Genomic DNA, 15,327 nt, shown 5'->3' on the forward strand with positions numbered 1-15,327 from the left:
GGATCAACTCGATGGCTCAGAGGAGCCAGATGATCCTTGTGTCTGTGGTAAAGCTGCTCGTCTGCATTTGAAGGCAGAGAGGGCAAAGACGGTTAAGTTCTTGGCTGGTTTGAATGAGTCTTATGCTATTGTTCGCAGACAGATCATAGCAAAGAAAGCTCTTCCTCCACTTGTTGAGGTCTACAAGATTTTGGACCAAGATGACAGCCTGAAGACGTTTACTACTGTCACTCCACCTACAACTTTTCAAGTGTCTCAAGTATCTTCGGATCCTGCACTCTCTCCTGCTCCTACTATCTTGTATGTTCAAAATGGTCCAAACAAAGGTCGACCAATTTGTTCTTTCTGCAATCGAGTGGGACATATTGCAGAGCGTTGCTACCGTAAGCATGGTTTTCCACCAGGATTCACTCCAAAAGGGAAGTTTGGTGAGAAATCACAGAAACCACAGAATGTTCAACCAGTTGCTGCCCAGGTTTCCTTGTCTCCTATGCCTGCGAAACAATCTATTGAAGGCATGATTGGTAATCTCTCTGAAGATCAACTTCAAAACATCATTGCTCTTTTTAGCTCTCAGCTTCAACCTTCGACTCCGGTTGTTACTCAGGCTGAAGCAAGCACCTCCCAATCGCCTCTAGATCACCCTGGTATCTCTTTCTCTAACCCAGTCTACTCTTTTATTGGTATATTGGCGGTTTCTAAACACGTTTTATCAAACGACACATGGGTGATTGATTCTGGTGCAACTCACCATGTGTCACATGAGAAAGATGTTTTCGTATCTTTAGATACTTCTGTGGAGAGTTATGTGAATATGCCGAATGGACAGCATATTAAGATCAGTGGAGTTGGCATGGTTAGGTTGAACAAGGACATTCTCCTTACCAATGTCTTGTTCATACCAGAGTTCCGTTTAAGTTTGATCAGTATCAGTTCTTTGACTGACGACATAGGCTCTAGAGTGATCTTTGATCCTACTTGTTGTGAAATACAGGATCCTACCAAGGGGGTGATGATTGGTAAAGGTCGCCGTATTGGAAAACTCTATGTGCTTGACACAGGCTTCTCATCATTTTCAGTTAATGTTGTGGTGGATGTCGGTGTGTGGCACAAGAGGCTTGGTCATCCTTCTTACACCAGATTGGATGCTATCTCTGCAGTTTTGGGCACTAAAGGACAGAAGAATAAGAAGCCTGCTTATTGCCACATTTGTCATTTGGCTAAGCAGAGGAAGTTATCTTTTCCATCTGAGAACAACATTTGTAATGAGAATTTTCAGTTGTTACACATTGATGTCTGGGGACCCTTTTCAGTGGAAACAGTTGAAGGATATAGATATTTTTTAACTATAGTTGATGATCACTCCAGAGCAACATGGGTTTATTTACTCAAGAACAAAAGCGATGTTCTAACCGTGTTTCCTGCTTTCATCAAACTAGTAGAAACACAATACAATTCAAAAGTGAAGAGTGTTAGATCAGATAATGCGAAGGAATTGCAGTTCACAAAGCTTTATCAAGATCAGGGAATCATTTCCTATCATTCTTGTCCAGAGACCCCTGAACAAAATTCGGTTGTAGAGCGTAAACATCAACACATACTGAATGTAGCAAGATCTTTGTTCTTTCAGTCGAATGTGCCGTTGACTCTTTGGGGGGATTGCATCTTGACGGCGGTTTTTCTCATCAGTCGGACACCATCTCAGTTGCTTTCAAATAAAACTCCGTATGAAGTTCTCTCTGGTAAGATGCCTGACTATACTCGTATCCGGTCGTTTGGGTGTTTGTGTTACACTTCAACCTCGCCTAAACAGAGACATAAGTTTCAACCTCGGGCAAGAGCCTGCATTTTCTTAGGCTACCCTGCCGGATACAAAGGATATAAGGTTATGGATTTGGAGAGTAATGTGACATATATATCTCGAAATGTTGAGTTTATTGAAGATGTCTTCCCATTGGCAGATTCTAAGAAGCTTGAGGTTCCAAATGTGGACTTCACACCAATGGATTCTTTGTCTTCAGGTATTTCAGATCCTCAACCTCTTTCACCACCACAAATTTCTCCATCTCCACCACAAATTTCCACTTCGAGAATTAAGAAACCACCAGCTCATTTGAGTGATTATCATTGTTATTCTCTTGACAGTGACATTGCTCATCCTATTTCCTCCTTTCTTTCTTATTCACAACTTTCACCATCCTATAAGAGTTATATAAATAACATCACTCAAATTCCAATCCCTCAATCCTATGCTGAGGCAAAGAATTCCAAGGAATGGTGTGCAGCTGTTGATAAGGAGATAGGTGCAATGGAGAGAACAAATACTTGGGATGTTACCAGTTTGCCTCCAGGTAAGAAAGTGATTGGATGCAAGTGGGTTTTCACCTTGAAATTTTATGCAGATGGCAGTCTTGAACGTTATAAAGCACGTTTGGTTGCTAAAGGGTACACTCAAAAGGAGGGTTTGGACTATAATGAGACTTTCTCACCGGTTGCAAAGATGGTCATCGTGAAATTGTTGCTCAAAGTTTCAGCCTCGAAGAAGTGGTTCTTGACTCAACTTGACATTTCCAATGCTTTCTTGAATGGTGATTTAGATGAGGATATCTATATGCGGTTACCTGAAGGATATGCAGAGATTAAGGGGGACCCTATGCCTAAGAATGCTGTTTGTCGTTTAAAGAAGTCTATTTACGGTCTCAAGCAGGCATCTCGTCAATGGTTTCTCAAATTTTCAGAGTCTTTGCTTCGGTTGAGTTTTACTAAAGGTCATGGGGATCACACCTTGTTTACTCGGAGTTATGGTTCTGATTTCCTGGCCGTTCTTGTGTACGTTGATGACATTGTCATTGCCAGTACCTCCGAGACTGGAGCTCGTCAATTAACAGAGGCTTTGAAACAGAGTTTCAAGTTACGTGAACTTGGTCCCTTGAAATATTTCCTTGGATTGGAAATTGCCCGTAATACTTCTGGAATTTCTATTTGCCAACGGAAATATGCCCTTGAACTTCTAACCACCTCTGGTATGTTGGCTTGTAAGCCAATGGATGTTCCAATGATTCCACATCTCCAATTATCAAAGACTGATGGTGCAATTCTTCCTGATAAAGCGATGTATCGGAGTCTTGTTGGCAGGTTGATGTATTTGACCATCACTCGTCCGGATATAACTTTTGCAGTGAATAAGTTGTGCCAGTTTTCTTCTGCTCCTCGCACATCTCATCTCACGGCTGTGTATCAGGTTTTACAATACATCAAAAGCACCATTGGCCAGGGTGTCTTTTATTCTGCGGACCCAGATCTCCAACTTAAAGCTTTTGCTGATTCTGATTACGCAGGTTGTAGAGACAGTCGACGTTCTACTACTGGTTTTACAATGTTCTTGGGGTCATCTCTCATATCTTGGCGCTCCAAGAAGCAACAAACGATTTCCCGCTCTTCTGCTGAAGCAGAGTATCGTGCTTTGGCTCTTGCTTCGTGTGAGATGATGTGGATTACTACCTTGCTTTCTGATTTGAGGATCAAGTCACCATCTGTTCCAATTCTCTTCTCAGACAGTACAGCAGCAATCTATATCGTTACCAACCCTGTTTTTCACGAACGCACGAAACACATAGAGGTGGATTGCCACACTGTTCGTGAAAAACTAGACAAGGGTCTTATCAAGCTTCTACATGTACATACTGAAGATCAGGTTGCTGACATCCTCACCAAACCTTTGCTTCCTCATCAGCATGATCATCTCAAATCCAAGATGAGTCTTCATAACATATACGTCTCATCTTGAGGGGGACTATTGAGGATTGTTCGGTTCAAATTAATTAGTCGGTTAGCTTAGTTGGTTAGCTGGTTATCTCAGAATAGATATTTGTATATATTACAACTCACATGTACATTTTATTGATTAATTGAATGAAGAAAGTATTCAACAAACTTTTCCTTTCTTCTTCTCTCTCTTGTTGGTCATAGCAACGAGTTTGCCATCATAAGTAATCCCTGGTCCAGCTCGAGCCGCGATTGGTTTACCCCAACCGAAATCATTTCCATACACATTGAACCGAGGAGAGCTAGTAACGGCTGTAGTATTGGTCAAAGTATTGACATCTCGTAAACTCGGGTTCTTGACCCAATCCGCAGCAAAATTTCTGAACTCTTCATTCGTTTGCGAAGCAACAGTTTTGTTTATTTTCAAAGCAGCCCAACCAAGGCCATTGTTAAACATCTCCCCGACGGTGGTCCTCGTAAGAGCGGTCCCGACCATATTCCCGCAACAATCTTTCTCAAGTGGAGGGTCTAGCCTTCGTCTCAGATCCACGATTAACCGGAAACAAATCACTTCTTCCGAACTCAAATCACTGTTTCTAACTATCGACCGCCACATATACGCCGAAACCGCTTGAAGCGAGGAGATTTTCCGGTCATCGGGACTAACCTCGTCGTTGGCTTTAGCTTTGAGCTCAGAGATGTTTTCACTCGTGAAACGAAATATCTTCTCCTGTAGTAATATCGACGATGAAGTACCAACAACGTTCGGTGTCTCCGGCGTCAATGAGGCCGGCATGCGAATCGGATACTCAATCCCGTCGAGAAACCATCCATGGTGAACCAAAGGAGGAAACGTTCTCCGATGATCGGAGCCGTTAAAGCAAATCTCCGACCAAATATTGGAGAAGTTCCAAATCGAAGTACCGTCGGTAACAAGGTGGCTATAACCAACGCCGATGAAAACTCCATCTTTAAGTTCCGTTACTTGAATCGCGATCAGTGAGTCAGAGATACCTTCAAGGCTTTTAACTCCGTTGCACGGGAAAAAACGTTTCAAGAACTCAGGGACAGTACCATCGACAGGTTCTAAAACATCACTCACCGAAACAGAGTTAGCTGAAGCGTGGACGAATCTTACACCTGAACCATTACAGTCGACGTAAAAAGACGACGTTCCATCGTCGTCGTTTTCGATCTTCACGAGACGACCGGCGAACGGGTAGAAGATCTTCAATGCGATAGAGAGAGAGGATTTTAACCGAGGGATGATGTTGGTCTCCGGGTCGGAGGGTTTAGGAAAGAGAAGACCTTTTTGTGCGTATTCGGATCCAAGAAAGTAGAGATCCCATGGAGTAAGATGGATCTTAACCCGGTCCGAATCCTCGTTGTAGCTCTCAGGTCGAACTATGCTCTTAGAGATCACTTCAACTTCTTCTTCATCTCCCATTTTTTTGTTTTCTTTATTTATTATGTTTGTTTTTGTTTATTATCTGAAAATGTTCATACTGCATTTTTATTTGGTAGTGTTAAGTTCATTTATTTTTCATAAAGAATATCATTCGGACACAATACACATAGATTAAGAAAATTATATAAATTTCTATTTTACCTTTTATAAATACACTAAAACAAAAAAATTTCTAGTTAATAAGGTGAAATAGTAGGAATAAAAATGAGATTTAATATTAAAAACTGCAATGAAAATATAAAATAACATTTTTTTTGTAACAAAAAAAACTGTGTCATAATGACAATTTTTATAAAACGAGAGTATGATTTATGAGTGTTTTACTTTAGGATTAAAAAAATATGCCGTGTAGACGTTATCTTCTTATCGTGTTGGCTGGTTTTGGATACTCTGTTATTTCTTTGTCGTAGTGTGTTTCACGTGCATTCCACTCACCAGCTGGTGTTCCAATTCCGACCAAAAAGAGGCACAACACTATTAAGATCAATCATATACTTATCCTCTCTTTGTGTGGTTTAAATTGTATGTGATTGAAACAATAATACACATTGGTGCAAAAGGATGTGAATGGGCCAATTGATTTTCTTATATCACATTGGTGCAAAAATATTATTTTATTTTATTTTATCTAATTGTGTCATTTGATAAGTTTTATTTCAAATACAAAGAAGGACTATATTAAGCCAAAAAAAAAAGATGATAATGGGTTTCTTGTAAATATTCTTAACAATTGCCGTTGCGGTTAAATTTGGTGGCATGTTTTTGTATAATCTGCCATGCTTCAGTGACATGTTTGTCCTCTGTTAACGGTGCACCAACGGCGAATCGTAAAATGAACTTGCCCGATAGTGCCTGTTGATAATATTTAGTTAAATGTTAGTTTTCATTCAGTTATATGCATTCTTACAAAAAAAAAAGAAATAATGAGATTTCGTTATTGTCATTATATCTTTATATATAAAACTCACCGTGTGAGAGATGAAAATCTTGCCGGTGGAGTTAATGGCGGCAAGCAGTTCACAGTTGCGTTGGTTACACTTGTCTTCATCGCCGTCAACAGGCACAAGGCGAAAGCAAACGAGTGAAAAGTACTGAGTAATGACAACTTTTAAAGTCATAATTAAGAAATACAAATTATTTTATCTATTTTTAATAGGTGGAGACTGGACTTGTTTGTAGATGTTGATGGGATGACTTATCATATATAGATGTGACGTTCATTGATGTTTTGATGAACCTATTTTTTCATACGAATTGATTACCTCGAAATGTGGATACTGAGTTACATAATCTTCAAATTGCTTAGCCAGATTGACATGTTCTCTAATAAAGTTTCTCAAGTTCTCGGAACCATAGAGCCGTAAAACCATCCATAACTTCAACGATCTGTAGGAATCAAATTCGTGAATACCATGTGCTTCTGTAATAATTTGTATATAGGTTTGCGTTAGACTTATATAGGACCAACAAATATAACATCAAATGTAATCAACCTGAATCTCCGAGAGAGAGAGAAATTTGCCAATCTTTATAATTCACGACGGCATCTCTTTCAGAAATCTGATATATCCATTAAAATAAAATTATCATCTCATACAACATGTTTTCACCATCCTAAAAAAAACGTTCTAATGATATATGCTGATATACATCTATTGAACAAACTCTAAGAACAACTACTAATTTTTGTTCAACATTTTAATTATCAATATGTATATACATGTATATATATGATATATGATGCGCTTTATTAGTAGAATCTTCAATATAGAAAGATGGTTTTTTTAGGTTTGCAAGGAAATGATGATTAAGAGAGACCTTGACCTTATATTCTAGATACTCAGGATTTGTTTTCAGAGCATCAATGAGAGCGTATCGATCCTGTTTGATTCCAATATACACAACAATAAAAGAAAAGAAGTCCCTATATAAATTGACTATTCACTTACTCTAACTTAACTAGACTTAAACCAAACATACAACAAAACATGAGTTCCATATATAGTTGGGTCTTTCTTCACTAATAACCCACTGTCTCTTATTACAAACAGCACAAGCCCACTTCTTCTTCTTGTGTTGACTTGGCTTCTTCCTCTTTGTCCTTGACCTCTCTTTGTCGACAACGCATATTCTACCTCAGTTGATGAGCTTCTTCTTCTCTTGCTTTTCTTATTCATCTCCTCAGTGATTAAAGCTTTTTTCCTTTGTTGCATAATTTAATCAAGAACTCAATTCTCAACACTCCCACTTGAGTTCTTGAGAGGTTGCCACTGACTCGAGGTCTTAGTCTTAGATTACCAAACTATAATCTAAAAACTACGATGTAATTAACTCTTATCAACCAAAACAAAACATATCAGATAAAATTCACATATTATTCAAGATACGAAATACATTTGAGTTGACGGAATAAAAAAAAGATACATATAAATTTGGATGATTATACTTAAACAACACATGCATGTTTCAAAAACTCAGCATCAGATGATAACTTAGCCAAAACAGTAGAGGATAGACACGTCTGAATCTCGATGTTTCCTGGTTCGATTCCCGGATAAGCAACGAGTTTGCCATCATGAGTAATCCCTGGTCCAGCTCGAACCGCGATAGGTCTACCCCAACCGAAATCATTTCCATACACATTAAACCGAGGAGAGCTAGTAACGGCTATATAATTGGTCAAAGTATTGACATCTAGTAAACTCGGGTTCTTGACCCAATCCGCAGCAAACTCTCTGAACTCTTCATTCGTTTGGGAAGCAACACTTTTGTTTATTTTCAGAGCAACCCAACCAAGGCCATTGTTAAACATCTCCTCGACGGTGGTCGTCGTAATAGCGGTCCCGACCATATTCCCGCAACAATCTTTCTCAAGTGGAGGGTCTAGTCTTCGTCTCAGATCCACCAGTAACCCGCAACAAATCACTTCTTCCGGACTCAAACCACTGTTTCTAACTATCGACCGCCACATATACGCCGAGACCGCTTGAAGCGACGAGATCTTCCGGTCATCGGGACTAACCTCGCCGTTGGCTTTAGCTTTGAGCTCAGAGATGTCTTTACTCGTGAAACGAAAAATCTTCTCTTGTAGTAGTATCGACGATGAAGTACCAACAACGTTCCGTGTCTCAGTCGTCAATGAGGCCGGCATGCGAATCGGATACTCAATCCCGTCGAGAAACCATCCACGGTGAACCAAAGGAGGAAATGTTCTCCGATGATCGGAGCCGTTAAAGCAAATCTCCGACCAAATATTGGAGAAGTTCCAAATCGAAGTTCCATCGGTAACAAGGTGGCTATAACCAACGCCGATGAAAACTCCATCTTTAAGTTCCGTTACTTGAATCGCGATCAGTGAGTCAGAGATACCTTCAAGGCTTTTAACTCCGTTGCACGGGAAAAAACGTTTCAAGAACTCAGGGACAGTACCATCGACAGGTTCTAAAACATCACTCACCGAAACGGAGCTAGCTGAAGCGTGGACGAATCTTACACCTGAACCATCACAGTCGACGTGAAACGACGACGTTCCATCGTCGTCGTTTTCGATCTTCACGAGACGACCGGCGAATGGGTAGAAGATCTTCAATGCGATAGAGAGAGAGGATTTTAACCTATAGATGATGTTGGTCTCCGGGTCGGAGGGTTGAGGAAAGAGAAGACCTTTTTGTGAGTATTCGGATCCAAGAAAGTAGAGATCCCATGGAGTAAGATGGATCTTAACCCGATTCGAATCCTCGTTGTAGCTCTCGGGTTGAACTATGCTCTTTGAGATCACTTCAACTACCTCATCTCCCATTTTTCTCTTTTTTATTATGTTTGTTTTGTTTTGTTTTTTATCCGGAAATGTGCATACTACATTATTATTGGTAGTGTTAGTACATTTATTTATACTATTATTAGTGTTTCACTTAGGATAACAACAAATATGCCGTGTAGACGTTATCTCATCTTTTTGGCTGGTTTTGATATTCTGGTTTTTTGTATGCCGTAGTGTTATTCACGTTCACAAAAACTGTGCCACATATACATTATCTCCTTATCTTATTGGCTGGTTTAGATACTCTATTACTCTGGTTTTGTATGTCGTATCCGCAAATGGCAAATGTGCATACTGCATTATCATTGGGTAGTGTTACTATTAGTCTATTATTAGGGTTTCACTTGCATAAAAAAGTGTGCCATGCAGACGTTATCTACTTTAACTTAATTACTGGCTGGTTTTTTTTATACTCCTTCCGTTTCACAATAAGTATCATTTTGACACTTTTTTTTTTGTTACAAAAAGAGTGTCAATTTATGTTTCCAATACAAATTTTAATCTTAAATATATTTTTTATCCCTATTATTTGAGCTTATTAATTAGAAAGAGAAAAAACTTTAGTGTATTTATAAAGGATAAAACAGAAATTTAAACAATTTTCTTAATTTGTTTATATTATATCAAAATGACACTTTTTGTGAAACAGAGGGAGTCTTATTTGTTTGTCATAGTGTGTTTCACGTGCATAATAAATGTGCCATGTAGACGCTATCTCCTCAGATCTGCTGGTTTTTTATTTTATTTATTGGGTTATTATAATATTGACGGTTCGTAGGCCGCAGATATTAGGAAGAACAAAATTGAATGGTTTTGAATCGAAGAAGATAGCAATTATGAAAACAAATTGATTCAAAAAAAAAAAAAAATGAAAACAAATTGCATAGTTTGAGGAAAAAGGTAAATATGTCGATGAATTTAATAGTAAGGCCAGGCCCTGATCCAATAAACGAATCTCGTTTCCCAATCCCGATAATTCCGTACTATGTATCATATCATATGGTTTGAATGATACTCTATATTATTTGATGTTTTGTGTATCATCAACTCTCTTAATTTTAAAATTTGATTGAAGACACGTTCAAAGCGTTTTCATAAATTTTTATTCCAAATACAAAGGGGGACTTTATTGAACGAAATAAAATAAGATGGGAATATGGGTTTCTGTTGACATTTCAGGATCTTACTCTCACTTGTAAGATCAGTTTCTCTCATCTCTCTACTTCTCTTTGTGTTTGTTTCACTCTCAGTTTTATTTAAGTGAAGAACAAGAAGCTTAGAGAGATAACATAAAAGACTAAATTTTCTTTATTGGATCTCAAAGATACTTTCTTACAACACACACATCATACTTATACTACTTCTACTAGTTGCACCTCCCACATGCTCCCATACTTAAGACCATCATGACTCTTACACATTAGACCACACTCCTAGTTACTAACTCTTACACATCATAGGCTTGCTTTCTTACACACAAGCCACACTACTACAACAACTCTCAACAACCACTCTTACACACTTAAACTCTTAACAACTAAACACAACAAAACACAAGTCCATTATACTTTAACTTAAATGGGCCTTTCTTCATCTCTGCAGCCCATTACAACAACACACAAGTCTATGTTGACTTTGCTCTTCTCCTTCCTTGACTCCTCTCTTCAGGTCGTCTCTTCTCCGACAACATGAGTTTTGCTTCTTCTTCTTTGTTCTTCGACTCACTGATTTCTTCTTTCTCTTTGTTGCAGATTTAATCAAGAACTCAGTTCTCAACAGTTTCTTTTAAAATATTCTTAACAATTGCCGTTGCGGGTAAATTTAGTGGCATGTTTTTGTATAATCTGCCATGCTTCTCCTCTGTTAATGGTGCACCAACAGCGAATCGTAAAATGAATTGTCCCGATAGAGCCTGTTCATGATATAATATTTAGTTAAATTTTAATTTTCATTCATTTTCTTGGGAAGTAATAAATCAGTACTCTTACCAAAAATTATCTTCATATATAAAATAAAACTCACCGTGTGAGAGATGAAGATCTTGCCGGTGGAGTTAATGGCAGCAAGCAGTTCACGGTTGCGTTGGTTACACTTGTCTTCATCGCCGTCAACAGGCACAAGGCGAAAGCAAACGAGTGAAAAGTACCGAGTAGTGACAACCTATAAAGTTATAATTTAGACATAAAAATTATTTTATCTATTTTCAGTAGTTGGAGACTGGACTTGTTTATAGATGTTGATGGGATGGCTTATCATATATATATATAGATAGATGTGACGTTCATTGATGTTTTGATGAACCTATTTTTTCATACGAATTGATTACCTCGAAATGTGGATCCTGAGTTACATAATCTTCAAATTGCTTAGCGAGATTGACATGTTCTCTTATAAAGTTTCTCAAGTTCTCGGAACCATAGAGCCGTAAAACCATCCATAACTTCAATGATCTGTATAAACCAAATTCGCGAATAGTATACACATATGTAATAATGCGGTTAATGCATATACGTTTGCATTAGGCTTATGTATATCAAATGTCACTAACCTGAATCTCCGAGACAGAGAAATTTGCCAATCTTTATAATTCACGACGGCATCTTTTTCAGAAACCTGATATATCCATTGAAATATAAGTATCATCTCATACAACATGTTTCACCGTCTTAACTAATACAACGTTCTGATGATGTATGATGATGATAGGACAACTATTAATTTTGTTCAACATTTTTATTATAAATATATGATACGCTTCATTAGATCTTCAATATAAGAGGAAGAGGGTTCTTTTAGGTTTGCAACGAAATGATGATTATGAGAGACCTTGACCTTATATTCTAGATACTCAGGATTTGTTTTTAGAGCAGCAATGAGAGCGTATCGATCCTGTTTGATTCCAGTATACACAAAAAATAAGGATATAAATTGACTAAATAGAAACAATAACTGAATAAAAAAACTTAGATTATAATTATTTAATAGATTAAGGAAAAAGAGGTAAAACATACCTTAACCCAAAGGGGTGAACAAGTTTGATTAGCAAATAACCATTTATGAGCATTCATGTTAAAGGAGTCTGCGTTTTCAACCCCGTCAATAAATTTTCGATATTCTGGACATATACACGCATTCCCTGCATAAGCTGCATCCACGTGCATCCATATCCCATATTTCTAACAAAACATACACAATTTGGTTTTCAATGACATGTACTAATTATATATATATATAGTCAGGCACCCAATTTTTTTATTTATCAAATTAAATTTACTTATTCTAAATTCAGATGTCTAATAATTGCGGTTGTCGAAGCAGTAGTGGTGATTATTGCGGTGGATGAAGTTGGTTAGAAATTTAGTGATGCAGTCCACAAATTAGTTGATTATTTATTAGATATTATGTTTAAGTACCTTTGCAATTTTCCCCAATGGGACCAAAGGATCAACCGCCGCTGACGACGTTGTGCCAACCTGAAAGCCACCACACTTTTATAGTTAGCAATGGACGGAATACCCTAAATTATAAAGAGGTAGGTACACAGTATATATATATATATATATATATATATATATATACTTAATTTGCTGTAAATGGTAATAAACTATTTATATTCAACACATGCATAATGTGGATTTTAAGTTTGAGTTAAAAACTGTGGGGTTATAAGTAATTACAGTAGCACAAATGAAGAAAGGGATAAAACCCTTAGCGAGATCATGAGAAATAGCTTCTTCAAGTGATTCTGGAAGCAAGCCATAGTTCGTGGACGAATCAGTTCTGAGCAGCCTAATGTTATCTTCATGTATCCCACCAATCTATAAGTATCATCATCACAGTTAAAATGATTAATTAATCAGTAAATTAGTATTTTAAAACGTAAAAAAATAAATATTACAACCAACCAGACAAGCCTTTCGGAAACTAGAATGGGTTTGATCAGAGGCATAGACAACAAGTTGTGGAAGTACTGTTTTGCCAACTTGCTTTAAAATTCTGTCTCTAGCAGCTAATACTACGACAAGTACTGCTTCACATCCTGTCCCTTGGATCACTCCTCCTCCATGTCCTTTTTCAATCATTCAATCATTGAAATTATTATATTGGACACAAAGAAAAATGCATTAAAAACAATTCTTAATTATTAAATCATTTTAAGATCAAATAACAGTTTAAATAAAACTTTCTATTAATCAACCTTTTGTTCTATTATCTTTTTTTTTAACTCCGTCAAGTTTTATATTTCTTTAGTCCATTAAGCTCGACGGATGTGTGAGTGGACTCTTTCAATTTTTAGAAGAATGAGATCAGATTAATGACGAACCTGTGGAGAGAAAATGGTCGGGGAGTTGTAGCAATTTAGCAAGCCAATCAAGAACGATGATTTCGAGCTCAGTAGCGGCCGGGGAAGTTTGCCAGGTGAAACCAACGACGCTCAGGCCGGCGTTGAGCATCTCTCCCAAGAATCCGGCCACACTCGTGCTTGATGCATAGTAAGCAAAGTAACTCGGGCTTTGCCAGTGAGTTATTCCCGGCATTATCTTTTTTGTAACGTCTATAAATTAGAATTATGACCCAAAAAAAGAAGCCCATTTAAGTAACATATGTATATGATTACTAACTTTGCTCGTTAACAACAAAAATGTTACAAATTATGCTTTATAACAAAATATTTATACGTACCGTCGAGAAGTTCGTTCAACGATTCAGGTTGGTCAGGTGCTGAATTAGGCAACATGTCACGGAGATAACCAGGCTGCGTCGAATAACCGACAAAGTATTAATTATATTTAAAACAAAAAAGAAAACGTATTAAATATTTATACATACATCCAAAATATTTAACAGTACCTGAATACTAGATTTTAACCGTGATATAATATATGCATACAAAAACAATTAATACGCGGGAAATTTAAAAAAAAAAAAAATATATTTTAATTTTTTATATATTTAGTTTGTTTTGTTTAGTTAAATAATAATTTTGTTTGGACTGTCAATTATTAGAATAAATAATTTTGTTTGGATTGTCAAATTAGGTCTAATTAAGTAGTTCCAATAATGGAGTTTCTATGAAATGTTATTTTAGGAAAATTGTTAAGGGTTAATGTTGTAAATAAAACAAATTAAATAAGCAAAACTTAACAGGACGTAAACCAAAATGTACTTCAAAAATGTTAATATAGATACAGTCTCTAAAGATTTAATAAAATAGGTTTGAAGATTTTTATGGGATAAAAAATTTAATGCATAGAGTTGTTTTTGGAAAAATCGAAATGTATAAATGTTGTCAAGCTATTTATGGTAATAAACGTATCAAATTAAGTCGATTTAAATAGTTCCATTAATTGAGTTTCTACGAAATGTTATTTTAGGAAAATCGTTAGGGGTCGTAAATAAAACAAATTAAATAAGCAAAACTTAAAGACCGTAACCTAAAATGTACTTAAAAAAATGTTAATATAGATGAGTGGTCACATTTATAGACACGTAGTGAAAAAGTTGAGAAGATGATTGGGAACCTGAACTTGGGAAAGAACAGGGAAATCTTGAGGCGAGTCTTGAAGGTCTCTGTAATAGTCAGCAATAAAATCAACCATTATGTGACCTTGCTCTCTCAGCAATTCACTGTCCATTGGTTTCATCTTTATCACATTTGCTCCTTTAACTTTTTCGTTACCATTGCCATTGCCGTTGCCGATGCCGTTACCATTTCGAATGCCGTTGCCGTTGCAGTTACAGTTGTCGGTGCCGGTGCCGTTGCCGTTGCCAAATTCCCTGTCATGCATGTGTACGTTGGATTTTTACAGAATATAATTTTCTTTTTGAAATTTCATGCATATATTTATATATATGTGTAACACATTAAATTAGAAACGATAATATATTATTTTTTACATAGAAAAGGTAGAGATTAGAGGAGATGCTTACATCTTGAAAAGGTACTGGCAGCTATTGTATCCCTAAGAATCTGTGTGTATGTTTTTATCAAGGAAGCTTTGTAAATTGCATGACTCAATAGGCTCACCTTTGAGGGTTTATATAATATAATATGTCACTCTCTATTATCATAATTGTAGAATTTATCATAATATTAAATATATAATAATACGTACACTTCGAAAAAAAATCGAATAAACACTTATAACACATGCTTACACAGTTGCATCTTTTTCTACTTTTGGTTTTTCTTTAGATTTTTTTTTTTTTTTTCGTTTATGGTTTATTTATTTATTCATAAATGATGGACACCACACAAATTATTTTCTTTGTT

At 36.8% G+C, this 15,327-nt stretch overlaps 3 protein-coding genes across 6 annotated transcripts in view; all 3 read right to left on the minus strand.

The window, feature by feature from the left end:
• LOC104730466 (uncharacterized acetyltransferase At3g50280-like) overlaps positions 1–5,212 on the minus strand; it is a 6,917-nt gene extending 1,705 nt beyond the window's left edge. Inside the window, exons 1-2 of the mRNA XM_010449636.1 lie at positions 3,974–5,212; position 1,648 (exon numbers count right to left, since the gene is read on the minus strand). Of these exons, the coding sequence (XP_010447938.1) occupies position 1,648; positions 3,974–5,212 (1,240 nt within the window). The remainder of the gene's footprint in view (positions 1–1,647; positions 1,649–3,973) is intronic.
• Positions 5,925–15,052, minus strand: LOC104730467 (probable tyrosine decarboxylase 2). 4 transcript variants are annotated; one of them, XM_010449639.2, is made up of 14 exons: positions 14,985–15,052; positions 14,576–14,831; positions 13,737–13,809; positions 13,378–13,608; positions 12,959–13,122; positions 12,731–12,871; positions 12,467–12,526; positions 12,065–12,229; positions 11,886–11,942; positions 11,602–11,666; positions 11,380–11,503; positions 11,076–11,213; positions 10,905–10,965; positions 5,925–6,024 (listed from the first exon to the last, which is right to left on the minus strand). In XM_010449639.2, coding segments are annotated over exons 1-14 (1,605 nt in total). In that variant the 5' UTR covers positions 14,987–15,052; the 3' UTR covers positions 5,925–5,956. The 4 variants fall into 4 exon arrangements, 3 of the variants coding, with proteins under 3 accessions (XP_010447941.2, XP_010447940.1, XP_019088908.1); XR_002034447.1 differs by lacking the exons at positions 10,905–10,965; positions 11,076–11,213; positions 11,380–11,503; positions 11,602–11,666; positions 11,886–11,942 and adding exons at positions 6,202–6,324; positions 6,496–6,619; positions 6,727–6,793; positions 7,058–7,114 and having other exon boundaries at positions 5,998–6,085; XM_010449638.2 differs by lacking the exon at positions 5,925–6,024 and having other exon boundaries at positions 10,339–10,965.
• LOC104730468 (uncharacterized acetyltransferase At3g50280-like) lies at positions 7,588–9,106 on the minus strand. Its single transcript, XM_010449640.2, has one exon. The coding sequence runs from the start codon at positions 9,030–9,032 to the stop codon at positions 7,680–7,682; it is 1,353 nt and encodes a 450-aa protein (XP_010447942.1). The 5' UTR covers positions 9,033–9,106; the 3' UTR covers positions 7,588–7,679.

Source organism: Camelina sativa, chromosome 12, assembly GCF_000633955.1.
Source record: "Camelina sativa cultivar DH55 chromosome 12, Cs, whole genome shotgun sequence".
In the NCBI taxonomy this organism is placed as follows: domain Eukaryota; kingdom Viridiplantae; phylum Streptophyta; class Magnoliopsida; order Brassicales; family Brassicaceae; genus Camelina; species Camelina sativa.

Bases quoted from the DNA above. Each gene is read 5' to 3' on its own strand.
- LOC104730468 (XM_010449640.2), bottom strand. From the start codon at position 9,032: ATGGGAGATGAGGTAGTTGAAGTGATCTCAAAGAGCATAGTTCAACCC.
- LOC104730467 (XM_010449638.2), bottom strand. The intron at 11,943-12,064 runs GTATGTTTTACC...GGAATCAAACAG, and splicing joins GTTCACCCCTTTGGGTTAAG to GATCGATACGCTCTCATTGC. The intron at 11,214-11,379 runs GTAATCAATTCG...ATAACTTTATAG, and splicing joins CTCAGGATCCACATTTCGAG to GTTGTCACTACTCGGTACTT.